The following is a 27,406-nucleotide window of genomic DNA, read 5'->3' on the forward strand; positions in this document are numbered from 1 at the left end:
TCACCACCTATTGGCATTCCACACGCAAATGTCGCCAGGTGCGGTTTATTCTCGAAAGAGAGAGGCCCCCATATAAGTCCTTCCCCACATCTAATGAAAGTCAATGCTTTTAAATAGCCATGAGGTAAAGTGGCATACCCCCCGTAAAGGGCCATCCAAACATGTCAGACTCATCAAAGAAATACGTGAGATGGGACTGTGTTGGGATACCTTTTTTCGATGTTACCAATCCCCCCTGTCGGCACCTACAATGGAAGAACATATAGGTTTTTTGTTTGGTGTATAGGTCGTTCAGACATAAGAGTTAAGTTTATCTCATTTTCTCGCTATCATCACTGGCCATCGGTGCTACAAGGATATTCGGACTGTACTGGAATTCACAAGGCCATTCAGCATAACAATCGGAAAATGGCAGTCTTCAACAGCTTACTCACTCCTAGATTAACTCCTACTTTCATCCTCCTTGAAATATCATTCTATTCACTACCATGCCAGAATAGATACTATTTATCCATGCTCTGGCTGACTAGTGATTGAAATGTCAACGTAAAAGTGGATCTGGACAGAACCCCTCCCGCTCCACCATCCCACTCCCCAATAAACAAACAAAAGATAATGTATACAATTGTCAAGACCAAAAAAGTCTACGTGTCTAGCAAGAAAGGGAAACGAAATGAGAAGCCCATGTCTCGAGCGACTATTGGTGCCCACGCCCTTAACTTGACCAGCACCCACCTGCCTGTTCGGGGGAAGAATAAAGGCGATCTAGAATTTTCGGGAACACATTCCGACCTCGGGGAACCGTTTGTATAAAAAAACCATTATCAGCCCGCATCGACTAGAGCAAAGTCTTTCCTTTAATATACAACATAAACTACAATTTAAGCCTCAAAATACCTCCCATATTCCAACAGCCCCACCGCACAACATGGAAGTCCCACAACCACTCGAAGCTCCAGGCCCCATCAAGCCGATCACCTGCGTAGAAATGCACGCAGCAGGCGAGCTAACACGAATCATCTGGAACGGTATCCCACACCTGACAGGTACACTCCTGGAACAACGAGCGCAAGCAAAAGCTTAATTCGACAAATTCCGCCGCGTTCTCATGCTTGAACCGCGCGGGCACTATGACATGTATGGCGCAATTTTACGCCCGGATACCGAGCTCGTCAACTCCGGGAAAGCCCATATGGGCGTTCTGTTTATGCACAACGAATTGTTCTCGCTTATGTGTGGACATGCGACGATCGCGCTGGGCCGGTTCCTTGTCGATGTTGACGAGGAGGTATTTCCTCGTCGGAAGGAATTGAGATCTGATCCCGAGTCCCGCACAACGACTCTTAGTCTGCATGTACAGGTTCCTGTCCCAGAGAAGTATCGCTGGGCCGAGCTTCGTGGAAAGACTTCGGTTACAGCAGACTTTGCTTATGGCGGTGCGTATTATTGTATGGTTAGTGCTGAGGAGTTGGGCTTCCCTAGTGGTCTGGGCGAAGTCAAGTTACCGAATATGGATAATGCGACGAAGTTGCTCAAGGAGGCGTTGGTTACCAATCCGGATTTGCGATATCTTACTCGGGATATTCGAACTGCCGAGGAAGGAGCTCTGTACGGGATTATGATCACAGATACACGGCTGGGACATGTTAGTGCCCCGGAGGGAACGGCGGCTGCTCGTGCGCAGCTGGATGCTAGTAGCGAGGAGACATAGCTCTATTTCTTTGCAAATCAGCAGATTGACCGGTCTCCCACTGGAGGCTGTGTCGCTGCGAGGGTGGCTCTCGCACATACCAAAGGAACTTTGCCCGCGGGTGAGAGAAGGATCTACAACTCCTTGGTGACTCGTGAATGGAGAGGTCTTTCTGGATTTGTTGGGTCTGTCCTTGATGTTGCTTATACAAATGGAGGAGACCAGCGGACCGTTCGAGTCTGCGTGGAGGGATATGCGTATTACACCGGATATCATTCCTTCGTGGTAGAGAAGGAGGATAGTCTTGGAGTGGATGGATTCTCTGTGAAGGACATTGCTTTGTAGATGCCGTTTGAAGTAGTGCAGTGTAATACCTGTATCTTAAGGTGTCCCATTGAAACTTAAGTTGAAGCGTGCGTGCTTAGGTTTAGGGATTGGGCCTATGGTCAAGCTGGCGACATGGCGCTGTCATGAGCGACACGGCGCCGCTTACCAATGGACCTCCCATATATATACTTCATCCTTTTTGCTGTTCTTTTCGCCGCAAGATCGCCGTTCGTTTGAAAGCGATGTCTTTGTTTTTTTTTGTGCTCTCCCCTTCTCTCTCCACCCCTGTTTGCCCTAGAAGACGTTATAGTTGAGATGTAGGGATAGATGTTCCACTCTCCTTGTATATTCACACTCACCAGGCCAACATGAAATCTCTCTCAAGCGCCGACATGACCGGTATCAGCCCAGTCTCATTGACAGTCTCGCTGCAAGTATTCCCGCCATCATCTTTAACTGCATCTTTGAAATCAATTCAAGTTGTAACCAAGGCACGTATACCTAATCAATGTCACATCGATTATTGGCACTTTACGAAAGAAATGGAAAGAAATTTGACAAAATGGCCAGCTTGTTCTTGAAAGGAAGTTGAGACAAAATATTGTACATCGTGTGTGGGGGATGGACAAGGCGTAAAACAAAAGGAATTCTAAGGGTAGTCTCTATAATCCTCCCGAGCATTTAGACCCGAGTCGTCTATTTACCGATCTCAACACCGCCAGTGGCACCGAGCATGCGCTTGATGTCACCGTAGATGGCGAACTGACCGGCAGTGATGGAGCCGACCATGAAGAGACGGGCACCGACACCGCCGAAAGAGCCACGGATACCGAGCTCCTTGGAGATCTTGACCAGACGGGTGATGGTACCCTCACCAGGGGCACCGGGGGTCTTGTTGATCTTGGAGAGCATGGTGTCAGCGGGCTGAGAGATGATGGCGGCGGCGAGACCGGCGATGAGACCGGAGCCGAGGTTGATACCGGTCTTGCCACCGTCGGAGAGAGTCTCCTTGTTGACGTTGGAGAGGATGGCCTCGGAGACCTTCTCGAAGACGACGAACTTGGCCATGGTGTAGGGGACCCTGTGGGAAATCGAGTCAGGGGGAATTCGCGAGGATTTTTCCGGAGAAGTGAAAAAAAACTTACTGCTTGAACAGGATAGGTCCGAATCCAGAGTAGAAGGCCCCAATGCCCTCCTCCTTCAGGATGCGGGTCATGGCAGGGAGGAGACCGCTGGCGAAGGTGGGCTGGGAGACAAGACGAATACGGGTGGCCTCGAGGGGGCACAGGGCGATATCAGCAATGAATTCAGCGGCACCGGCGGAGGCGAGGTAGACGGCGGTGCGGTTGTTCTTGGCAGTCTCGTAGCCAAGGGCGTTGATGGACTGCTGCTTGAAGAACTCGTATCCACCAAACTTGAAGGCACCCTGGAGGAAGTAACCGGCGGCGGTAGGACCGAAACCGGTCAGAAGAGCGCCAGCACCCTCGTTCTGGATGACCTGGCGGAAACCACCGAGCATTCCGCGGTTGTAGGTGACGGGGTCAAGCTGGATACGGGTCTTGACGCTGTATAGGACCGGATATGAGCGGAAATTCTACCCCACGGGCTGGCAAAAAGTTTCAGAAACTTACACATCGAGAGGAGTGGCAGCACCGTGGGTGATGGCGCAGCACATGGCACCGGCGAAAGCGAAACGAGAGTACTGGAAGCAAGAATCTAGAGTCAGTTATTAAAGCATTGCAGTTTGAGGGCTCAAAACATACGAGGTTGAGAGCGCTCATCTCCTCCTTGGGGGCGGTAGGGGCGGCCATTTTGATGGATGTGAAATAACGTAAAGAGAAACGTTATTGAGAGGAGAGGATGGGAGATGGGGATGCAATTGAAGCCTTTAGGAGTGGAAAAGAAGAAGAAAGGATTTGAAAGGGATGGGGCCGAACCCGAAAACTTTTCGCGGCCAATGCGGAAGCCGCCCGGTAGCCACACTTAGCTCCGATCGCCCGGTCAACCGCAAAGCCTCTTTAGTATCTTTCTCATATGGTCAGTTGTTGTATACTAGTTAGATTAATCTAACTATCAAAGCCTCAAGGTTGAGTTTGGGCTATAGACGTCATTCTAGGTGGTTGGAACTCATTGCCGGGAATAGGCGGGATGAGGAACCGTAAAAGGATAGGGGTAACATTCCAAGGTGGCCCTGACGATGAAATTTATTCATAGTACGGAGTAATAGGATTGGAGTTGAAGTCTTGGTATAGTACTCCGTACATTGCTACACTAATCAAAATAAATGCAATATCAGGCCCCACGTAGGTGGAAGATTGTGCCACATCTCTCTCCCTACGTCACAGTGGACACGAATTGGTCTGACATGTCAAGGTAGGTATTTCCGTTGTGTTGTATTTATGCTCGTAATCTTGGAAGTGTATAAGCTATATAGGAATACGTTCAAGTGTCGGTTAAGATTATTGTTCGATATGGTACGGTATACAACCAACATGCATTATACTATCTGGCCCATGGATCATGTATTGGACACAAAAGGTTCGAAGAAATCGATGTAAAAGTCCAGGGTAAAAATTGATTACCCGAACTCTACTCCGTACAGGGTATGGCTTAGCGTGTTCAGGGCTATCAAGCTGCTAAAATTTTAGGTGAAGCTATGCAATCTTGGAAATCAGAACCAATGAGATCAGCAGATAAAGGACACGAGGCCATTGTGGGATACTGAGGTTCGAAATGACCAATATTCACGCTAGGTGATAAGAAACAATTAAATCCCTCTGGAACTTGGGTCGAGAAAAAAACTACAACCTCACTGCAGCTTTTTACCATATAACCCCGATTGTTGATCTTCGAAAATGGTCGCCATCACTGAAGATTTTTCTGCCCCTCGATTTGCTATTCTACAAGACCTCTTCAGCGACAGTATATCTGCACAACAAGCCGCTGGATATCTGGCTTCAATCTCATTGGCAGACGATTCAGATCGCGAGGGAGGAATTTCCAGTCTATGGAGCTTATTATTCAAATGTGCATACAATTCCCCCGAGCACCATGATAAACTCGTCAGTGTGCTAGTCCAACTGTCAAAGCTCCCAAACGCAAAAGCATCAAACGGAGACTCCATTTTGCTCTATGATATGCAAGTATGGAAGGACCTACCAATGCTTGGCTGGCAATTCCGCGATGAGTGGAATGCAACCGTGCCAGCTGGACCTCCCGACTCTCGTCAAAACGCAATCTCGCGTATTGTCAACCGGGACAAATTCACCGCACATTTGATGGCGACGAAAGAACCTGTCTTTGCATACTCGTGGTTTGCCCTGATTACTCTGCGAGGCGCACTGGAAACGCCAGCAGACCGATCCTCCGGTGGGAATCTAGAAGCATTGATTCCTGCAGCTGCTGCGTGGATCACAATTCTCGGGGCAGACATCTATCGGTGGAATAAAGGGTCTGATGGCAACCTAGGGAAAGGAGGTCCGCTCTGGAAAGGTCAACATGGGTTTTCTCAGGAGAGGTGGCAGTTTTGGAAAGAGAGGTTTGGGGAGTTGGCTAAATTTGAAGAGATTGGAGACGAAGCAAGAATTGCAGCAAGGGAAGCAGAGCGGATGATGGGAGAGATTGAAAAGTGAGACATGAGGCGTGGGGAATTTCACCACAGCTTTTTCAATATAGAAGATCTCTCGAACTTTCCATTTCGAGCAATGTGAACGCATAAAAAATAATGAAAATGGTCAGTTGGCTGTTAAAGTATCGCGCCTCGCACAAGCCAAATCCCCACTGTGGACACTTTTGAACAATTTGTTACCCGTTCAAGTCGTTATCGCTACAACCCGAGACCGCTATTTTGAGGCATTTTCAAGGAAGGAAACTTTCTTTAGTCATTTACTCCGTATAGCTCTCACAACGCTTTTGCATGAATCAATGCCTAGAGCCAAGTCTCCTTTAGTCACTACTGACAAGTTGTGTGGCTGGCTACATTTGTCCTAGGCTCCCATGATCCGAGATGTTCGTCCTGCACAATCTGGTATGGATCTTTATGTTCTATCCATATCTGTTATAGCTCATACAAGCGTCATCTATTTTGTGACACTGACCCATTGCATTGATTAATCGTACGGAAACTCATGAGGGAACGTGGGTGCGTTTTGGGGTAGTTCACTGGATACGGTTACGACAGCCTACACAGACAAGCCTCTACAAAGAGGCAGACGAATGTGAATTCTCAGTTCATATGAATAGGTGAGACTCTATAAGGATCGCATGGTTTCTATTAGGTAGTGCTAAACACTAGCTATTATAGGGTTACTATATAACAAACTAAGCCCTCGCTTATCCAATATTAAACCCCCCCTTTTCCTATGACCGAGTACTTAGCCTATGTTGTAAGCGCCGCCTAAGCCGCTACAGTGACTCCGCAAAAGTTTTAACACCCTGGCCCCACACCAATATATTATGTAATTTTCTGCCGGAATAAAACTCCATGGATTAAAACCATCTATCTAGTACGGCGTATACCACCCCTGGCTCTCAATAATAGCCTCCACCCGGTTCGGCATGGTCTCAAAGAGATGCTTTAGATGATCTAGATCTAATTGATCCCATGCAAGCTGCGCTGTAGCTACCAAAATAGCCTTAGTTTCGTCATTGTTCCTCATATGAATGAGATCGGGCCGAAGCTTCTAGATTTCAGCTTTCAATAGCGCCCAGAGGTTTTCAATTGGGTTCAAATCCGGCGAGTACGGAGGCCATTCCATAACTTCAATATTCATTTCACGTAAAGCATCCCGAACAACGTATGCAGTATGTGTAGGCGCATAATCTTGTTGAAAAATAGCACCTTCATTGGACATCAAAGTAGGTAGAATCCGGCGGTATTACTCTTCAATAACAAGACCAGTTATACCCGTACGCTCAGCCTCAGGATTCCCAAAGAGTGGAATAAGCCCCGTTCGGCGCGTAGCCCCCGAAAAAGCAGCCCAAAACATCTGTTTAACTTGCTTGCCTCGGTGTGGTAATCCTTGACATTGTCCTTCTTTCGGCTGGTCTCTCGGGCGAATAAAGGTCCATTCTCGACGAACACCAATCCCACGCTCAACCGTACACTCATCAGACCAAAAAACACGGGCCCAATCCTCAGGGGTAAAGTGTCGGTAACGTACGGCCCAACGGAGTCGTTTAAGTGCAGCTTCCTCAGATAAATAAGGCCTCCAGCTACATCTCCATTTCCGGAGGTTTTCAGCATTTAAAAGGCGTCGAATTGAGTCGATTTTCACTTTATAAGATACCTCAGTAAGAAGGTCTTCGTGGGTAATACGTGGATTATTCGAGATAGCAACCAAAAGACGTACTTTGTCGGTGGCATCAAGCTTCTTTGGTCGACCAGAGCGAGGTTTCGTAACACCAGCACGCCGTTCGTGCTCTTTTTTAATTGTATACCGGATTGTAGAGAGAGAAATCCATGGGTACCGGTTGTGAATGCGCTTATAACCCCAGTGAACAGCCGAGTGAAGCTCACATATCCTCTCTCTAAGAGCCGGGGTAAGCTCAGATCGAACAGGCATTACTGGCAGCCCATAAAATAGGAATATTATAGGGGTATAGAGAGCAGAGAGAGGTAGAAAAACGCGAGATATACGCGCCATGGGCGAGCTTCACTAGCGCGTGATATAGAGCGGTGTATACTATAATGGAAGGCGGTATATAGGTGGGGCCAAAGGGGGTGTTAAAACTTTTGCGTAGTGACTGTACCTTAGGTACCGAGAGGAAATAAACCCTAAAAACCTCTCGGGAGTATATCCCTCCCTGTCACGGTGCGAACCGTGATGCTTAGTAAGAGGAAGATTACGGCACGTGATCTCCGACCTGTTTATCTGAACTTCAGTTCTAGATCCTGTTGTAGTTCTGGGAGCTACGTTTTGTATAATAGCCTGCCCCTGCCTGTACCTGTCAAGTGGAATCTGATCTGTTATGACCTGTTCCTACCAGTCATCTCCTATCATACCGTCCTGCCAGCCCACACCCTGACACTCAGGGTGTCTTTTCAGGAAACGTGGTAGCCAGTGGGCACCAATTTGTGGAGCAGGCGTAGTCGGATCGGTATGGTCATTCTCAAGAATTGAATCGGCAGCAATAGCAATTTGGCGTCGGTTTATCGATACTCCGACCGTATCAAAGTAATCAATATAATCACATAAAGCCTGCTCTTGTTCAGGATTGAGCTCCCTACCATCAGGTGCTCGTTGAAAAAGGGATTTTCCACCTTTCTATCGCCGGCGTAGTCGGTGCATAGGAACCGCGGGTTCTCGCGCAGTTTTCGTGATATTGGGCTTTGTCTGCTCAGATAGAGAATCGAGAGCAAGCTGAAGCTGTTTCTCTATGTCTTTATTGGTTTGAGGCATTCTTGGTGGTGTGGTTGACGATCAAAGTAAAAATGAAAAATTGAGAAAAAAAACCTTGCATTTGGGTGATGTATTGCAAATGGGTGGCAGACCCTCGCTTGCGAGAGTCCGTATTTTTTGAAAAAAAAAAATTTCAGGGGCCGGTTAGTTATTTAACAGTTCATGTTTATTTTGTGCACAATGTACACCGAAAAAAACCACACTAACAACTCCGATAGGGGGAATCGAACCCCCGGCTGCCGTGTGAGAGACGGCGATGTTAGCCACTACACCATATCGGATGGTTGTAGTTCCTTCCGCAAATTACGTTATTAGGCCTAGCGCTGGCTTTTTCGGTCTAGCGTCACAGCGCCCTGTGCGTCGCCGTGCGTGGTTCTATAAAGTCCTCCCCATCGCCCCTTCAACTTTCTGGCCCTCCTGCTTCTCCTTTCCCCCCCCTGGCCCGCCCCCATGCGCGCCTTGCAGATGAGGCATTTTTGCCATTGATCCGGTTCACCGAGCTCCGCCACCCTCGTTGTCGCCGGCGTGAACCAGCCAGTCCTTTGCGGTCCTTCGAGCCCTGGAGCGCAATCTGCGCTGCTTCCTTCGCCCTGCCCCGTTCCCTCTCAGCCCTCACTATTACGATCGAGATGAGGCATTTTTGCCCTTGGTCCGTCATATCACATGTCAGTCGGCAGATCCGTCGTCGATCTATTGCGCCCTTTGGTTTCAGTCGCCCTAACCCTCTGTGGACAATCGCCTGTGTGCAGCGGGTCTATGGATCTGCCTTGGGGCCCAGTACGAGAGTGAGAGCCTTGTGGCTGATGGTGTCCAATCAGTTTCGGACCTCGGGGAATGTTGGTTAAAACGCATCAATTGCATATTCGACCGGACGCTCCTCTCTACAATTCGCGCAAGCTAACGATTCAAGCGTCTGCGAGAGCCGGATAATATGATCAACCCCCTCTTTCCCTGCTCTTCATGATGTGAAGCTTCCAAAGCGGCTATGTTGAGGCGCTTCAATGATCTCTGAAATGGCTCGCCGACCTCCCCAGACCGTTTACACGCCCCGGTTCCTCTCCATCCTTCGTTCTATCGTTCCATTTTCAGAAATAGCTGAGGTCCACTCAGCTCGCCAAGTACGCCTTGTCCTTAACGACCCCTTTCGCGTGGTTATCCATTGGCAGACACGCTGAGATGGACGGATAAGACAGCAGGGGGTGAATCCTTCAACAGGAGCTACATATGGACCAGAGGCGATTAGGCAGCTTTGATCTCTCGGTCAGAACGTCATGAGCGTCTTATCCACAGCCATTGGTTACGGAATGACTGGCAAGTAGAGCTCAATTGACAGGACTCCTTATGACCGAACTCATTGACTTCACGATCGATTGGCACAGAGGACCAGATAGAAGCACAAGGAACAGGTCATACGGACTAGAGATGGAGGTAGTATGGGTCTCCATGTTGGTCCGCTCTTCCGCGTTTCGTCTTTTGTCTCGAGTTATGGAACGACTGGCGAGCAGAGCTCAATCAATCTAGTGGTGATAACATTGGGCGCAGACGATGCGCGTACTTGCAGTTCTCCAGGAATAGCAGCATTATTATGGTATCATCTCGGAGTCGCGGTCGTCCTCATTCCGGAGATCTACGCAGTCCCAACCCCTGTCACCGAAGGCGCTCTGTGTATCTGCGTCGCGCGGACTGGGGATGATGAGGGGGTCCTTAGTCTCCGTGTTGGTCCGTCTTGCATGTTTCGTCCTCTGTCCTGGGCCATGGAACGACTGGCAACCGGAGCTCAGTCGAAACGGTGGCGATGTTGCTGGGCGCGGTCGATGAGCAGGAGTGCAGTCCTCCGTAAATAGCAACAGCGCTTTGTGATTTTATTGGATCAAATGGACGATAAGCTGGTCTTTCATACGGTATTCCTATGCAATGTGTGTTAGATATGGAGACGACTGGCAGACAGGCCTCGTCTGGAAGCGATCCTGCTGGGTCTTGCCGTCTGAAGTTGAGACCTGGACGAAGGTGCCCGCTTCAGCCTGCAGGCTGAACAAGGCGTAATCGGCCAGACGAGAGATATAAAGCCATGTATCTCGCACGCTGTTTCTCCAACAGCAACAGTCAAGAATCGGATTAGGTCTTTGATCTTCATCACAGCCCTTAGTCTTACCCTACATCAATCATTAAGCGTTTGTTTCCGCCTCTACTTCCCGCTCCAGTCAGTATGAGCTCTTTTACAAACAATGCGCGCGAGTCCTTCGGTGAGGGATATTCTAGAAGCATTATGGATATTGCCAACTTGGCATTGCGAAGTATCAATCCCCGATGAGCGTTCGGACTGGCCTATACTGGTCATATACGAACTCATCGATTCTTCCGAGTTAGGCACTGAGGCCAATCCCATAGTGATTGGAGATGATCCTGCTCCTTTTGGCTCGGCCTCCAACCCTATAGTGATTCATGTTGACGAGGATTGTGGCCATGATGAGGCAGAGCAGCTTGGTTCTGATGCCGACACTGAGATCATGGCTACACCAGAATTCTGGGAGAAGTTGATCGATGAAAGCTTACCAGCCCCAGCAGACGAGCGTGCAGACGTTAACTCTGTTTCTGTTCTACCCCCCACTACGCAGCTAGCCTGCGAGGATCTGGAAGAGCCTCGAATCGTTGAGCAGAATTGTCCTCGCTTGGACGATAAAGCAATTAAGGATAGAGCGCCTAAGGTGATGGAAGATCACTCCGTTGCTCTCTATGGTCAAACTAGCCAAGCGGGTATGTTATAGCCCTTAGCTCTTAACATGCTTTTCGTTGACCTTTGCTAGAAACTGATCGAAACAAATACGAAGATAATAACTATCCGGTTTGCGGTGTGCCGGACACCATCTCGATAACGGATCAATCTCAGGCGCAGGAAACACCACACAGCACCACGAAATGTATTGCGAGTGAACCACCTCATGGCTCTTATGGCAGATGGTCAGCCAAACGCAAACTTTCAGATGCTGACGGCGTCTCCCTTGAACCGAGACGATCTGAACGATTGATCAAAAGGGCCAGACAGTCAGTACCTCGAATGTGAACTCGTCTTGCATTGGCTCGTTGCAATTTATGGCAATGCTTGGTTTCGAATTGTTTTTATCCTTTTTACCAATTCCAATTTTTCCTAACACACAAAACTCATTCCAACTATATGGCGAAATATTCTTGTTAGCATTCAGTCTGGAACAAAATGTGGAATTGATTTGAACAAGTTAGCTACATCTTTACCGTTGTTGATGTCAATTTAGTGAGATGATTTTTCGTCATGCTCAGTGACACATAAGGTAACCAACAGTGGTCCCAGTGAATGTGGACAGCACCTAGATACTAGGGTCTTGATGATTGATTATCAAATACTGATTTTTCTCGAGTTGTGCTGAGTTCCAATATTGGCTAAAGATGTCCAGTACTTGGAAGCTGCGTGCTTGCATGAGAACTGCCCGATCTTGCACGATTTCAGAAATCGCTGAATTTTCACAAATACTTTTGGTGTTTTCTCATGGCAGTAGGATGATGCAGTTTTAATGTGATGACCTGTCCAGATGGAGGCAATTAATGAAGATCGAGTCCGAAATGTGACTGTTATTGGAATTGTGGGTGTTCCACATATACCGACGGAGCTAGGAAACCTTAAATACCCAACCGCTTGCACTTTTCGCTGCGCAGTCTTGCTCACTCAATCCATTCGTAACCCCGATGGTTCTCTGTTTACCAATTCCCGCTGATCACAGCATCTTCTTCTACCCGGACTAAGAATAGCTAGGATTACGCTTTTGAAGAGCTCCGAAAGACAGTTGACCATGAAATTCAACTGTTACAAGAGAGAAAACGAATGCTTCGAGACGAACTTCATCTCATGAAGGAGGCGCACAAACGGACCGAAGTGATGCTTTCCCAGGAAATGGAAAGGCTTACATTGAAATGCAAGATCTGCTATATGCAGCGATATCACTGGGTGACCTTTCTTTGTGGGCACATGGTTTGCGAGTCATACGCAGGAAAGCTTGAAACGCCGAAGAGAAACGCCGAAGAGCTGCCCTATTTTCGGGTACCAGTGTCAGGATATGTCAGATGCTACTCTTTTGCACTATAAACATGTATGCGAGGTCAGAATGAAGTTGCCGACACTACGTATATGCTTAGTTCATCTCAAGCTGATACCCTCTTCTCTAGATTTTGGGCGTTGCCTCGAAGATTACAAAGCACCACTTGTTCTACCGCGAAAATTATCGAGGATCATAGCCAGCTTATTCGATGACAATGAGATCTCTCATTTACCGATAATCCTTCTCCCAGGTTCTAGTCGTAGATTGTCAACCCGTCTCGACGGTCTTGTATCAAACGATTCCCCACATGGCAGTAGGGGAAACAAGCTTGACATCACATATCCTTCAGCTGGTCGAGTACGCTTGCCAGGTTCCGTCCAGTGGCGTTTGCGTTCTCCGCAAATATTGCTAGGTAGGCATTATGGATCAGTACACGTAAGACGGGAGGATTAGTGATTGGTTACCATCAGGTGTTCCATCTAGAACTAGATGGTGCATCTTTCCGCCAATGAACAAAGTTGCAGGGCTTGTATTCAACTCTGTCTGGCGCGGAATTTGGCTTGGGGCATTGAGACGGGGATAACTCGTTGATCCTAGCAATGAAGACAAACTGGTAAGGCTCGGCTGAATAAGACTCTCGCACACTGACAACATACCAAATCCAAAGTGTTGAGAATCGTGGAAAAACGTAAGTTTACAACGATATTCAGCACTAGCTGCAGATGCTGATATAAAGGGACTGGCAGCACGGAGTGCACTGCCAACCTCTTGCTCAATCAAAATGTAAGTTTCTCCCGGGTCGCCAACAATAACAGGCACCTTTCTGGTAACCAGATCTCCTCTCGCGTCATGGGTAATGAAATCTGTTGTGACGTGATGAAGAAGTCGCGCGCTACGAGCGCTTCTAGAGCAGGGAAAGGAAGAGAGGGGGCGAAAAGTGCTGCGAAATATATTGGATCGGACTAATTGAAGACTCAAGTTAGTAAAGGGACAGGCAATTCTTTCGCATTCAAGACGTACAATGGGCTGGACAGGTTGCAGAACACATAAGCATAACAAAGGTCTGTGATGGATTGACTGGGAGCAGTGCTCTTACATACCCTTTGTCTCGGAGTGGAAGAATATATCAGCGGATCAGTTGCGTTCGGAGAATCCCAGTTAGGCGCACAGGACAATTGATAAGTAGTGGCATCCGGAGCCGACAACCCAAAAAAGGCGGTGAACACCGAGTTCACCGCCTGCCTGCTGCTTTTTTCCCCGACTGCTTCTTTTCTGGTTGGTGGCCACCTGCGTGGGGAATTTCTGTGCAAAAAGTTTCAGCTGCGCGCAGAAAATACATGTTTTGTTTTTCTAGAATAGAATAGGGTTTTGGTTCCTCTACCCAACTTGTCATCGACGACCATTGATTGGGCCAATCAAGTGGATCGATCCTCCACGATCCTTGCCCCTACAGTTCGGTATAATATCCGCCCGAGCGGGTCGACCCCGCCCTTTCCGGGTGCTTATTTTTAATCCAAAAGATACGCAAAATCTCGTAAGACGTGATGTAATGCATTGACGGGTATTAGTTTCCTCGAAATAAAACTCTTCAATATCCACAACGCAACAACGAATGTACGACGGGCTGGCTCATCATAGGGCGACCACTGAGGAGAAATCTCATGGCTGGCGAAACCATGGTCTGGAAACCGTGGTTGACCACGGTTTTCATGTTCCTCTATAACATCTATTTAAAGTTGACTGCCGGGTTAGTCAAAGACAATTTATCTCAATGCACTCGGGATGTCCGAAAGCCTCCCTATAAATTTCGGCCAAATGCTAGCGGGTCTCTATCAGGAACAGGTTCGGAATACTGTCAAAGGTAAGATGTCACTACAATTCACTAGATATGCAAGCCCTCCTAGGTTAGATAGCCGGGGGACGCCTCTTAACACAAACGTAAATGCTAGCTTTAACCACATGATATGTCCTCCACAGAGACTTGATAAACCGAAAATATCTCAGTATCATCTAGAGGCACACCATAAAGCGACTCGGTATCTATATACTCTATGTCTCACCTTAGTTGACAATCCATCTGTTGGCTTTTACAACCCGATCACAGAAAACCAAATCCCACCTAAAGAAGCAAGAGACGCCATCAGCGAGCTTGACAGAATCAATAGCCGCCTAATGGACAGAAACATGCCAATGGTTTAGATCTTGGTCTCGGTCAAATCCAGTGGCAGTGTTTTGTTGAAAAGTGGAAAACAATCCTTTTCGTGTTAAACACTCCCCAGCCCGGAGAACCGGAAACAAAACCACTTTCACAACTCAAATGTAATAAGTTTTCAGACTTGTCTACAGAATATGCGTGAGTCAATCGATGCACATGTTCATTTATTCAGGTATCAATGTGGCTATCAAAGACAAGCGTGGCAGACTCAATACGGCCTCAGATGAGTAGCCAGAGTGACACCAGTAAGTTTAATCAACAAAGATTTGCATCATAAGAGCCTCCCTTCCCTTCCCCAAAAACACCATCCAGATGTCGTGCACGTCGACGATGTTGACGGAGAGTATGAGGCTAGTACTCAATGACTGAGCTTTTATACTCCAAGATTTGTGCAGTCAACGGACCAACAGGCACCGCCATAGACTTGTAGTAATTTGCCAACTGCTGAGTGGTCCACTGATTGGTAACGACGGCGACGTGAGCATCTGCTAGCCCCTTGTTGTTTGGATCATTCGAGAATGGTTCCTTTAGTAGGGAGTAACCGTTGATTTTCAAGAACATATCAGCCGCCACTAAGGCGGTGCGTTTGTTCCCGTCCTGAAAGGGATGATTTTTCATCAATTTCTCAGCAAAGTTCGCAGCAAGCTGGAAAACATCTTCGGTCTTTGCGTAGTGTTTCAAATTCATCGGCGAATAGATTGCAGACTCCAGCAAGGTGGGCTGGACCGGAGCAGAACGGGGAATGACAAGTAATGTATGGAGTAGCTCAACTTGTTTGGTTGTTAGAAACCAAAGCCTCTTTGTGGCCATTTCCAAAGAAAGCAGATGTGACAATAAATGGAGTCGGATGTTCAAATAGATTTGTGATTGAAATAAGCAACCTGTCAAGGCCTCTGAGAGTTCTAACAGAAAACACAGTCCAACTTCAACGAAAGGGAAGATGCACATCTTTATATTACTTTCAGATGCTACCTACACGGTGTTTCGTTGCAGCAGACAGACTCGAACAGGGACTCTGTTGGATGCCTCAGGCATCACATGTAGGATAGACCAACTAGATGGTCTTCCTTCCACTCTCACCTTCTCTCTCTCCCCGTCCATCCAATTGAATACTGTTTTACCTGCATACATACTATCATTGTATTTGCATCAGGTTATGAGCCTCTTCTGCTAGCTGGACCACTAGCAACTCTTTTCTCTGAAGCCATTTTCAACTGGAGACTTTTGACGATCTGACCCCACTGTGGACCCACCTCTGTGTGGGACACAACATTCAGATCCAGCCAATAACATCTAGGAAATCCTTCGAGCCCCGCCGGCAAAAGCTCCGTTTAGCTTTAACATCCAATCATGGCCGACACCGAGACGGACAACGAGGGGGACACCAACCCTCACCCGCTTGATGCACCAACCCATTGGAACCCCCAGATCCCGTCCTTTAACAATCCGATCCAATTCACACAGGATGACAGTGATAGTGAAGATGAGGACAACACACCGCCCCATCAGGGACATGGTCTTCCAGCGATTGCAATGACCAAAATCCAGAAAGTTCGGACACTGGAACACAATGACACTGATCCAAGTGGTTGGAAACAGGCACTGGCTTACCAGCTGATCCCATATGCATTGGAATGGTTGTTAGACAGCAACATTCCCAGACCTCACAAGTCGCATACTTCATTCGGAAGATGGAAGTACTGGTCTCGCTTGGTTGCTAGCTGGATGTACAACCAGATCGACGTCACCCTACAGAACAAACTACGCAACCTGTCCAAGATGCCTAAATACGCCGATCAACTGTATGACGAACTCATGTCAATGACACAAGGAAGTGATCGGATGCAGACAGCGTTGATCGAGATGCGGAAGTTTGACAAGATGAAACGATCGGACTACAACTCGGCAAGCGAGTACATTGAGGAATACCAGCGACAGTACCACGTGCTAGCTAGATTCAAAGCAGCACCACACCCATCACACAGCTTATCACAAGTTCTTCAAAACATTGAACTGGAAGTCATGAAAGTACAGTTCATTAGGGAGGAAGTTGCAAGTCTAGAGCCTAAGAAACTCACCCTCGACAAGGTGGAGGAGTACTGGAGAGCACTTCAAGCAGCAGCTGACATGGAAGGTGTCGCTAATGCTACTTACAACAACAATGCCGGCCGAGGCCGAGGCAATGGAAGAGGTGGTCGTGGAGGAAACCGAGGTGGCCGAGGTGGTCACAACAACAACGGTCACAATGACGACAACACCCAATCCAACAAAGATACCAATGCTGTCGAGGATGATACAGCTACTGCTAAAAAGAAGAAGAAGAAGGGTCTTCGCAAGCAGCCTGCCGATGGCAAAGACATTCATGAATACGCAAAGGAGATGCGTAATGGCACACAAAAGGATGACAACAACATGTGCTCATTCTGTGGCTTTGGACCACACACTGCGAAGAGATGTGCCTATCTCAGTGCGAACCCTCAAGTTTCGTGGGAACCGTCCGGCAACCTCTGGGCCTATTCAAAGGCAATCCAGAGAGCTCAACGTCAAGATGGACAGAACAATATGGTTGTTGCAGCTGCCAATTCTGTTGATAGGAGGAACGATTGGTTGCTTGACACTGGATCTGACAAGACATTGACGCATGACATCGAAGACTTTCACACATACCAACTGGATCATCCTGACACTGCCTATGCGTACAAAGACTACTCTGGCAATAGAGTTGTCACGCTAGGTCATGGTCAAATCATTGTGAGAACTGCTCTGCCAGGGAGAAATGGTAAGACGCACTCGTTTATGACAACTGGTTACTATACTCAAGGAGGACACGGCAAGCTATTAGGCATGCAAAAGCTTCTTGAAAAGCAAGACATCTCTTATGACACACGTACTAAGTATCTCACAAATGGTGAGGGTGACATTGTGGGGTATGCAGATACATCAGCTGGTGTCCCGTACCTTGTCAGTCCAAAAGACGACGATGACCCCAATGAGGACAAATCTGACATAGATTCCGATTCTGATGATGAAGAAATTGGATTCGTGAACAAAGTGACTGCGTACGAGATCCACCGACGTCTCGGAAATGCTGGAAAAGCACGAATTGCCTCCACATTACAACATGCTGAACAGCTAGGTGATGATGAACAATACGGCTCGGAGCATTTCGACTGTGATGCCTGTTTCCAAGGTAAATCAAAGCTCAAAATTTCTCGTCAACCACAGGCAAGGGTGCAGGATGTGGCATGGAAATTCCACGTAGATACACAACCAATGAAGCCTACCGGACCAAATGGAGAGAACTACTGGTTGCCAGTCGTCGACGATGCATCTCGACTGATCCAGGGAATCATGTTGAAGAACAAAAGTGATGCCTACTATAAGCTTACTGCGTTCTGTGAGAAGATCAAATTGCTCACTGGCAGATACCCAGGCATCTGGCGAATGGATGGTGGCACAGAGTTCAAAGAGTTCATCAAATGGGGTGAGAAGCATGGTATGACTTTCGAGATCACACCACCATACACTGCTGAACCAAATGGCACCGTGGAGCGCTTCGGTGGACATATCAACGACATCCAGAGAACGATGATTATTGATGCAAAGATGACGGAAGAGATGTGGCCGTATGCGACAGACACAGCCATCTACATCTACAACAGACTGATCAATCCGAAAACCAAGATCTCGCCGCTAACACATTGGCGTCAAGAGCTCGAGATTCCAAACGCAGAGCCTTCTTTGAAGCACCTTAAACCATGGGGAACAACTGCATACGTTCATATTCCGAAGCCTAAGAGGATTCAGGCTAGGAAAGCAGCACCCAGAGCATGGAAAGGAAAGCTCGTTGGTTATGAGGGGGACGGTGGTCATGTTTACAAAGTATGGGATCCAGCTACTAGGAAACTAGTGGTATCTCGTGATGTTGGCTTTCCACAACCCGGAGATGACGTGGACGGATGGAACCTGCAAAGATTGCGTCCATAATCTTGTAAGCTTCACGGATCCGACAAGAATCTTAAGAAATGTATCATTTGAAAAAGTTGATTGAACGAATCCCAGTCTTGACACATTGAATTTTCTTAGTAGAAGTGAATCAGAGAGAACTAGAGACCACATTCGTATGGATGAGACTCCAAAGCATAGCTATTGTGAACCTCAAAAATCATGCCTAAATCATCCAGAAGGTCTTTTTTTCAAAGGGGTGGATTTTATTACCCGATCCTATTGACTCGAGATGATTGGTACTTAAGACCCTTGGTTTTCAAGGGCTGTACAGTGAAAAAGTGGAACAAAAATTCGACCGAAAAAGTGGGAGTCGTCGAGCATTTGCCATAAATCCAAATCACCTCTCAACCCACCATAATCCACTCATCGACCTCCAAGTTTTCGAGTGGAGCGGAGTGGAGAGTCAGCCCACTGTGTGGACCCAGAGCGGATCCTTGAGACTTTGACACTTGAGACAATTTAGGCACTCCACCGATGGCCTCTGTCTCACAACATGGCTGCAGGTTTTCAAAGAGCGACAAGATCTACACAAGGCTATGAAGAGATTCGATTCCTCTACACCTTCTTATAATCCTACACGGTCTTCTCGTTCTTCTGAATCACCATTTTTCTTTTGCCCTCTATGAGCACCCACTAGCGAAGTAAACTTGGTGGCTGGTGCCATAACTGTCTATCTGGTCAAGCAGTCACACAGCGAAGAGGCAAGCGACTGGATCCTCGTCACTCTGCCAGTCATGGTATCGCCTTTTGAAGGTCGAATATCATCATCACCTCGAGGAGGCATAAAAAAAAATGCTGTGGTACTTATTGGCGGATTATTTTAAGGTCCCGATGGACAAGTCTGAAGCCCCCACAGCGGAGGCCAAGCCCATGGACTTGGCTGGTTGCGCCACGGATGAGAAGCCGACGTGGTCGAAAATAGTGGCCAAGCGTGGTGGTGAAACCGGCGTTAATGCTGATGAACTGGCACCGTTAGGATGTACGATCTAGTAGATGAGACCATAAAGGCACAATTTGTTAGCACCGTCAGCAAGGCTCGCACGCTTGGCTGGAACCGCAGTGATGATACTTGTCGAACGCGGTTGCTTGATTCGCCGGCCGCATGCTAGCCTGTTCTCTATTCTTCTCCGGAAAGAGCTAATAGCAAAAAAAGAGTCAGGCCAGAGTCCTCTATTTGGATTGCATGCCTCATAATTGGTAATTAGGCATGCTATACTCGCCATATGGGACTCCAGAGTGCTTGTAGAAGGGTGGGGAGGTTGGCGGTGAATCATCCATATTACAGGATCTAGAAACAGCTAGCTACAGTCACTTTTACCTGCGTGATTTGGAACATGAATAATCAGAGGAAAGAAACGAGACGATGACTGGCTTCAGGGATTTTCTGTGGAGTTCTTATCGCGAGAAATGAAACGTCTAGCCCTTTTCCAGGCATGGCTCAAGCGTGGCTTCAACCTTCGGAGTTAACTGTTAGCCCCGAACATGGCAACGAAAGTCCAATATCCCCAATCGCCGCATCTTGTTCTAAAACGCCGAATCTCAAATCTTTCTACTCTATCCTGGCTCACGCACAAATCACCTGCATCCGACCAACCGGTGCGGCCTTTGTTTTCGGAAGTGCGTTACACTCCATCGCACCTGGATCAACTCCACTTAATCAAATGCTACCCCAAAAGGGTACCGAATGTCCTGTATAAATTTCCTTTGCGTGTAAATGGGGTCTCTCATTACCATTCAGGCTACGCCCAGAAGCTAAAGGGGGACAGAAAAAATAACGGAGGAGTGAAATTTCATGCTTAAAACCTAGGGCCAATCACCTAAAATTATATTCTCAATCAAGATTATTATCCGCCTAAGGAAACCTATGAGTTGCCTATTAAGAAGTAGTTTTCGATACTAAAACCTCGTTTTTGCGAAGAAAGATTCTATTTCCACTTCTTGGGATTAAAAAGGTACTGCTCTATAGTATATCTCTTCTCACGGGAGGCCACCATCAGTACTTCTACCAAATTAGGTTGATTTACATCTCCATAATTTAAAATTACTCATCTCTTCGTAAATGTTTCAACTTGCGTGTGACTTGACATATCTTTTCAATTGAATCCATGCTTTTGACTGACATCGGGAATATCAGAATTCAGTTAAACTATCTTGAATTGTATTTCTCACATCATATGAACTATTCTCTAGATTCATCTGGCCTGTTCACTAGGTACGCTCCAAAAATTTGAAAAGGCTACCGATTACACTCAAGGGATATTGCGCGGACCTAACCAATTTTGAATAGTCCAATTCTCACCATGCTGGAGGGTCTTCTCCATTTCCTCCTCGTGGTTCTCTGGTACCTTTTGGTGCTAGCATACTGCCTTTTAGGGTCGGGCGAAAAGGCATTTTGGTGCTCACAGCCCGATCCTCTTAGTACCAAGCTGCACACCATGCGACAAGATTCCATTCACTTGTTTGGCTGCCGGCCAAACTGTGTGCGCGAATTCAGACACCGCCAATTTATTCTCAGTCAACGATTCTGATCTCACGGATGGCTCGACGAGCAGCGCCGCGTGGAACCTACGGTCTCTAACAACCACCGCCCGAAAAAAACGAGGCTGGCTATGAATGAACTTCTCCATTACAACTAGATTGTAGCTTGTAAAATAGAAATAAAGCACACTAGCGCCATTAGTGATTCAGAGTTTAGAGTAGTAACATGGGAAATATCGACGATCGAGGGTCGATCTTGGCACAAAAAGGAGTTGGTTTATTCGCTGAAGGGATCTACACTAGATGTTTTCGGCGCTACTCTCATGTATAAAAATAAAAACAAAAGCGCCATGCCTGCTAAGAAAAGTGGCACTTAGCCAAGAGGCGTGAAATTTCACATGGTCACAAATGGTAGTGACGGTTGAATGGCCACGATTGTGCATGGTGTTCAGGGGGAGAATAGTATAATTAAGATTGATACATTGCTTTTTACTTAGCTTGAATCAATTGAGTACCACTTGATTCATCAATTGATCCTAGCCGAGTTCACTTTCCAGCTCTGGTTTACGCCTACAGAAAAGGCTAAGTATGCTACACAACGGGCTGCTATATGTAATGTTATTAATTGAGCAAAGTTATAATAACAATGACGTGGATGTGAATGATTGATGGATTGACGTGGCTAATTGAAAATGATTGACTGGACATACATGGCCAGGCACTGATTTAGAGTGACAACTTTTTTTTTACCACCACAGCAAACGGCCTTGAGAGTCTCCTTCATTTGGGTACACGTTGTAACCTCTTCCTGACGAGAAGTCTCCTTCAGAGACACTCCTGCGGAGACTCTTGTCGACCAAGACCGTTTCTTTTCTTTCCCCCTCTTTTAAAGTTGAAGCGTTATAGATAGTCGAACTTGAATGTTTGGATTTGGATATTTGGATTTGGATATTTGGATTTGGATATTTGGATTTGGACATTTGGATTTGGATACTTGTTTGATGCGGTTTATCGAAATAGTGAAGTGGACGTGGCCAAGGGCTGATATTGAGCAACAACTTTTCTTTACCACCACAGCAAACGGTCTTGAGAGTCTCCTTCATTTGGGTACACGTTGTAACCTCTTCCTGACGAGAAGTCTCCTTCAGAGACACTCCTGCGGAGACTCTTGTCGATCAAGACCGATTCTTTTCTTTCCTCCTCTTTTAAAGTTGAAGCGTTGTAAATGGCCGAATGTGGATGATTGAATGATTGAATGATTGAATGATTGAATGATTGAATGATTGAATGATTGAATGATTGAATGATTGAATGATTGAATGATTGAATGATTGAATGATTGAATGATTGAATGATTGAATGATTGAATGATTGAATGATTGAATGATTGAATGATTGAATGATTGAATGATTGAATGATTGAATGATTGAATGTGGTTTTCTTTTTTTTTTTTTCTGTTTTTTTTTTTTTTTCTTTTTTTTTCGACCCTTTTTTGACATTTTGGGTTTGTTGTTTTATTTTAATTTTCATTTTTGATTTTCGTGTTGGTTTCAAATTCCCTGTCGTTGCAAGCCTACCGATTATTCGGAAGCCGAAGGCTGTCATGGCAAGGCTGGACGTGACTTGGGTGGACGTGACCTGAGTGGACGTGACCTGAGTGGACGTGACCTGAGTGGACGTGACCTGAGTGGACGTGACCTGAGTGGACGTGACCTGAGTGGACGTGACCTGAGTGGACGTGACCTGAGTGGACGTGACCTGAGTGGACGTGACCTGAGTGGACGTGACCTGAGTGGACGTGACCTGAGTGGACGTGACTTGTGTGGACGTGACTTGTGTGGACGTGACTTGTGTGGACGTGACTTGTGTGGACGTGACTTGTGTGGACGTGACTTGTGTGGACGTGACTTGGGTATCAGACATGTTGAAGGGACATGCTGTGATATGGGTGGGTCGTCTGAAGATGAATGTAAGTGAGGAAAGAAAAGAAAGCTGGAAGTGGACAGCATAACTGACCAGTCATGTGATGGATGTGGACGGGACAAAGGCCAATGCATTGAGCATGGTGATGGTAGGCTTCATCTTATCAGATGTGGGAGTGGAAAGATGGATGAAGTGATGTGATGGAAGACCTAATGGAAGATCAAGAGTAGACAAAATTTTTTGATAGAACGATTTTTGTTGGATGGTATGAGAAGTTGGGGAGAGGAAGAAGAAAGAAAAAAAAAAGAGAGGGGGGGGGGAAGTAGAGGGTATTTATACCCCAAGGGTCGGCAGGTACGTTTGTAACGTTTGTACCTGGGGTGTCCTTAATTGGAACCCCGTTTGTCAACTTCCCCTCTTCAAATAATTGCTTGTTGAGCGAAACCCACTTCTCATGGTTATTGAGGTAATATTGTAGTCCTGGATAGTCTCTAGAGTCGTAAAAAGAAGATACGACAGTGTGTACACTCTATAGGCTTATACCCCTGGATAATACCATCGCCGCTCCCATCCATCGACTTAGACGCGTCAAAAGTATCATACCTATAAGTCTGTTCAGCTGAGCTTTATAAAAGTGCACCATTTTGCCAACTGAAGATACAGGTCGTTGAGATGCCGTAAGATTTATAGATCATTAAGGTCACACGCTAAGCCATGTTTAGTATGGCGTGCGTGCACGGTCCTTGCATTATGCAGTGCAGCCTTGGCACATGGATACCCATCCCACATGGAGATTTTGATGGACGTGGCATGCGGACACTCCAGCAGCACAAAAATTAAGATGTCCAGATAGTTTTTGGCCATCTTGCGATCTAATACAATCATCTCATCCTCAGCTTCGCTTTATCCGCCAGTGGATTCTCCTAATCGACCTTCTTAGGTGTGATCAGTTGGCCCTCCGACTAAAAGCCAGTGGTCTCGATTGCTGAAAGGTGCACAACTAATTTTGGATTTGTCTAACCATCGGATACCGAGCTGGATCACTTTCATTGAGCCTTTATGCTAAGCTGGATTGCCTGGAAATATTGACCGTCCCGGGTGGGCTGGATGATGAATGTAGTCTCCCACAACACTATACATATAACCAACATAGGCTATGCATGGGTTGTACCTAACATTTAGTAAAAGAGAAAAATGGGCCGAATCTAAGATATCAGTAGTCTTTGGGCTCTTTCCAGAACCTTGACGGCAGGGTACCCCAGAGGGCTGCACGGTGCCATCAACTTGAAGTGTTATGAGACCGAGAAGTAATAAATGGCAGTCTACAAAGGGTAGTAATCTAGATGGATCATGAATCTGTTGATCGTTGGGGGCCACTTGGGTACCATAGAGGGCATGAAGATACACAGGATCTATCCCCGCGCGAGGTGACGTTACAATCCGCTAGCCAGCTCCCGAGGGTTTCTCCCCGGGAGCCGTCGCCAGTCTGTTGAGGTGCATGGTCCGAACGCCTATTTGTATCCAACTACAACGTACGGGCAAAATATCCGCGTTTCGATACGGATTCTGACTTGGGGGCATTCAGCCATAATCCGGCAGATGGTAGCGTCGCGGCACTGCCTGGTCAGACAGCCACAAAACCCAGTTATCTGAGTCAACCGCTCCTCTCGTACTTAATTGAATTACCTTTACGGCGACCTTCATCAGTAGGGCAAAACTACCCTGTCTCACGACGGTCTTAACCCAGCTCGCGTTCCCTATTAATGGGTGAACAATCCAACGCTTACCGAATGCTGCTTCGGTATGATAGGAAGAGTCGACATCGAAGGATCAAAAAGCAACGTCGCTATGAACAGAATTCATTGGGTGTATGAAGGCTATAGACGAAGGGAAGATGTAGAAAAAAAACCGAGTCATGGGAGAAGTCTTGATACAAAAAGCCCCTAACCAGCGTAGTTTAGTTCATGTGGGAGAGATTCCCTATGTTTTAGACCCCCGACATGGTGTCTTAGGCCAGGGTGCGTGCTTAGATTTATCGCGGGTGTTGAGAAAGGTGCTCATGGGAATGCGGTTTGGGGACTGGCTAGAAAGCACGACGTGCTCTGTCGATAACGATCGGTTGAATGTCATGAAAGCGAAGAGGAATATGCGCAGTGTGCATTGTCGATGAGGATTGGTCGAAAATTATGGTGTTAAGGGAGAAAGGAAGGAAGACGCGCGGTGCGCTTCGTGGATGAAGCTCGCGGACGAGGATAGCTAATAGTCCTGCTGGTTTTTCCCTCGCAGAATTGCGGTGTCGACAGCGAAGTGTGCAGAATAAATGCGTAGAGGATGGTTTGCGACGATTCGGAGGTGATAAGACTGCAAAGTCGGATAATCTCTTTGTGTATTACTCGAGGACCATAAATGGCAAGAAGATGCAGAGTTTTCTGGGTTTATCGAAGCTATAGACGAATGGAATAGAGAGGAACACAAAAAGCTATAGGAGAAACATTTAGGCCAAACAGTAGGTACTAATCAACCTTCGCATAGAATACAACATGTGTCCATAATCCCTACCTGAATTTCGGCAATACATTTCTCTCCTGATCATTGCTATAAGCACAGCCTACCGTTCGAAGGTAGTGTGGAAACTAATGAAAGCGCGGGTATGGAAGAAGATTGGAGGTCTCCGGGATCCTATGCCACCAATTGAGTGGAAAATCTGACAAGCATTCATCCAGGCACCATGTTCTGCACCATCAAAAGAGGTTATCGAAGACCGTGAAGCAGCGAGGACAACGTGCGACAAGGCGAGAGAACTGGGCACCCCCACCCCCACATATTCACTGACGGAAGTGGATACACTGAGCTCATCGGCGCTGCGGCAGTGACAGGCACATTGAGTGTCGAAAAGGGTGACAGATGGGCGCCGATGACATGTCCACCATGTAAGCAGCCAAGCTTAGAGGTGTTGAAATGGCCTTAGAGTGGATACAGGAAGGCTGGAGCCGGACACCGGGGAGGACGAATGGAGGAAGACGGCGTCAAGGGAAACGAGGAGGAAATCGAGAAAACTAATCGAATTTCCGCGTTAGCAGACACTAGAATTTTGGAAAGGGTAGAGAGAAGGAATCTGTTCGGTCAAGAGATAGACGTAGACAAGTATCATTATCGTTGTATCAAATTAGTATCTAGCAAAGATCAAGAAGGTGAACTCGCTGGGATTTGTTTGTGATTGAATACCAGAGTGTGCCACATAGTTTGTTGGATTCCCGGGGTTCAAAAGAGTTGCGTAGACATCTGTTCGACGAACTGGATGGCCATGGAATATCGATTACTGGTAAGAGTGGGATTACTGAGGGCATCCGCAATTTTTTTCGTCGCGGATTTCATGACGAAACCGGACAGTTTCGGGGAGTGGATTCTATCGCCACGGGCATGGGATGAGACAACCGCAACAGCTGGTGAGGATGACACACGATCACAAATAACAACAACACCTTCAAATCAAACTAACCAGGTTACATAAGTTTTGGGGAGCCGAGGGATAACTGCCAGGTCTAAACCCCTCAGTATCAAGTTCAATCATCCAAGCCACAAGTTCCGCGGGTGGTATCAACACTGGGGGCCAGTATAAAGAGAAAGTTGGGAGACAAGCCTTATGGGATGCACGAAAGACGAGTGTTTTCATTTGTGGATTTCATGAAACCTCTGGAAGTGCGGGGATATGGCGAGCTTTGGTAGTACGGGCTCGACGGGGGTAAGGATTCCGGTGAATTGAGGGATGGAGAAATTCATGGAGAGATTGTGCGGCGATGATAAGAACAGTTTACATTGACTCCGCACAGCTAAATGGCACACGAACACGACCTTCAACGTTTTCAGCTACGCTAAAGCCTTTGCACAATATAGTTATAAGCCAAGGCAGAGACGAGAAATCCACATTTTAACGTCAACGCCTTATGAAGCACCTAGTTATAAGGGAATCCTCAGCTTCTTTTTTGTGTTGTGGACCAGGTGATTAGGCTAGAAGTGAGGGAAAAAAACCGCGTGGATAACCGGGGCAGCACCGTAGAGGGTGCCCGAGATAGGGGAGAAGAGTCTCTCTAATAGGTGCTGCGGCCTATACCACACGCAATATAGAAATCCCTTTTAGAAATAGTAGCCAAAAAAAATCTCTTGAGAAAGCATTCAGGATTTTGTGCCAGATTTTATTCAGAACGAAATGTTTATCCTAGAAAAGGCTAGCTTATGTAAAGTTTGCAAAGGTGTCAAGAGAGGATCTCGCTGAAGCGCATGGTAAAGTGTGAGATG

The 27,406-nt window shown here is 47.0% G+C and overlaps 9 protein-coding genes and 1 non-coding gene across 10 annotated transcripts; 5 read left to right on the forward strand and 5 right to left on the reverse strand.

Annotated features, from left to right (window-relative positions):
• Positions 1-1,108: 1,108 nt before the first annotated feature.
• On the forward strand, positions 1,109-1,711 carry Pdw03_4963 (Proline racemase; the record flags this gene model as incomplete). The annotated part of the gene is made up of 1 exon (XM_014674922.1): positions 1,109-1,711. One exon carries the CDS (start codon positions 1,109-1,111, stop codon positions 1,709-1,711), a length of 603 nt encoding a protein of 200 aa, XP_014530408.1.
• Positions 1,712-2,713: 1,002 nt separating this feature from the next.
• Positions 2,714-3,828, reverse strand: Pdw03_4964 (Mitochondrial phosphate carrier protein (Mir1), putative; the record flags this gene model as incomplete). The annotated part of the gene is made up of 4 exons (XM_014674923.1): positions 2,714-3,098; positions 3,163-3,582; positions 3,649-3,719; positions 3,781-3,828. 4 exons carry the CDS (start codon positions 3,826-3,828, stop codon positions 2,714-2,716), a joined length of 924 nt encoding a protein of 307 aa, XP_014530409.1.
• Positions 3,829-4,872: 1,044 nt separating this feature from the next.
• Pdw03_4965 (ras GTPase activating) lies at positions 4,873-5,649 on the forward strand (the record flags this gene model as incomplete). Its single annotated transcript, XM_014674924.1, has 1 exon — positions 4,873-5,649. The coding sequence occupies one exon, from the start codon at positions 4,873-4,875 to the stop codon at positions 5,647-5,649; it is 777 nt and encodes a 258-aa protein (XP_014530410.1).
• A 1,640-nt stretch (positions 5,650-7,289) lies between these two features.
• On the reverse strand, positions 7,290-7,581 carry Pdw03_4966 (Transposable element tc3 transposase, putative; the record flags this gene model as incomplete). Its single annotated transcript, XM_066100893.1, has 2 exons — positions 7,290-7,292; positions 7,369-7,581. 2 exons carry the CDS (start codon positions 7,579-7,581, stop codon positions 7,290-7,292), a joined length of 216 nt encoding a protein of 71 aa, XP_065956293.1.
• A 1,046-nt stretch (positions 7,582-8,627) lies between these two features.
• Pdw03_tRNA31 lies at positions 8,628-8,699 on the reverse strand. Its single transcript has one exon. It is a non-coding gene; the product is annotated as a tRNA-Glu (tRNA).
• Positions 8,700-10,624: 1,925 nt separating this feature from the next.
• Positions 10,625-11,479, forward strand: Pdw03_4967 (uncharacterized protein; the record flags this gene model as incomplete). Its single annotated transcript, XM_066100894.1, has 3 exons — positions 10,625-10,661; positions 10,714-11,172; positions 11,223-11,479. 3 exons carry the CDS (start codon positions 10,625-10,627, stop codon positions 11,477-11,479), a joined length of 753 nt encoding a protein of 250 aa, XP_065956294.1.
• A 1,340-nt stretch (positions 11,480-12,819) lies between these two features.
• Positions 12,820-13,539, reverse strand: Pdw03_4968 (DOC family; the record flags this gene model as incomplete). Its single annotated transcript, XM_066100895.1, has 4 exons — positions 12,820-12,893; positions 12,950-13,078; positions 13,142-13,447; positions 13,506-13,539. The coding sequence occupies 4 exons, from the start codon at positions 13,537-13,539 to the stop codon at positions 12,820-12,822; spliced, it is 543 nt and encodes a 180-aa protein (XP_065956295.1).
• A 1,512-nt stretch (positions 13,540-15,051) lies between these two features.
• On the reverse strand, positions 15,052-15,387 carry Pdw03_4969 (DOC family protein; the record flags this gene model as incomplete). The annotated part of the gene is made up of 1 exon (XM_014674926.2): positions 15,052-15,387. The coding sequence occupies one exon, from the start codon at positions 15,385-15,387 to the stop codon at positions 15,052-15,054; it is 336 nt and encodes a 111-aa protein (XP_014530412.2).
• Positions 15,388-16,050: 663 nt separating this feature from the next.
• On the forward strand, positions 16,051-18,687 carry Pdw03_4970 (uncharacterized protein; the record flags this gene model as incomplete). Its single annotated transcript, XM_066100896.1, has 1 exon — positions 16,051-18,687. The coding sequence occupies one exon, from the start codon at positions 16,051-16,053 to the stop codon at positions 18,685-18,687; it is 2,637 nt and encodes an 878-aa protein (XP_065956296.1).
• Positions 18,688-20,882: 2,195 nt separating this feature from the next.
• Pdw03_4971 (uncharacterized protein) lies at positions 20,883-21,236 on the forward strand (the record flags this gene model as incomplete). The annotated part of the gene is made up of 2 exons (XM_066100897.1): positions 20,883-20,920; positions 20,996-21,236. The coding sequence occupies 2 exons, from the start codon at positions 20,883-20,885 to the stop codon at positions 21,234-21,236; spliced, it is 279 nt and encodes a 92-aa protein (XP_065956297.1).
• Positions 21,237-27,406: the final 6,170 nt, after the last annotated feature.

The sequence above is a fragment of the Penicillium digitatum genome, chromosome 1 (assembly GCF_016767815.1).
Source record: "Penicillium digitatum chromosome 1, complete sequence".
NCBI lineage: Eukaryota > Fungi > Ascomycota > Eurotiomycetes > Eurotiales > Aspergillaceae > Penicillium > Penicillium digitatum.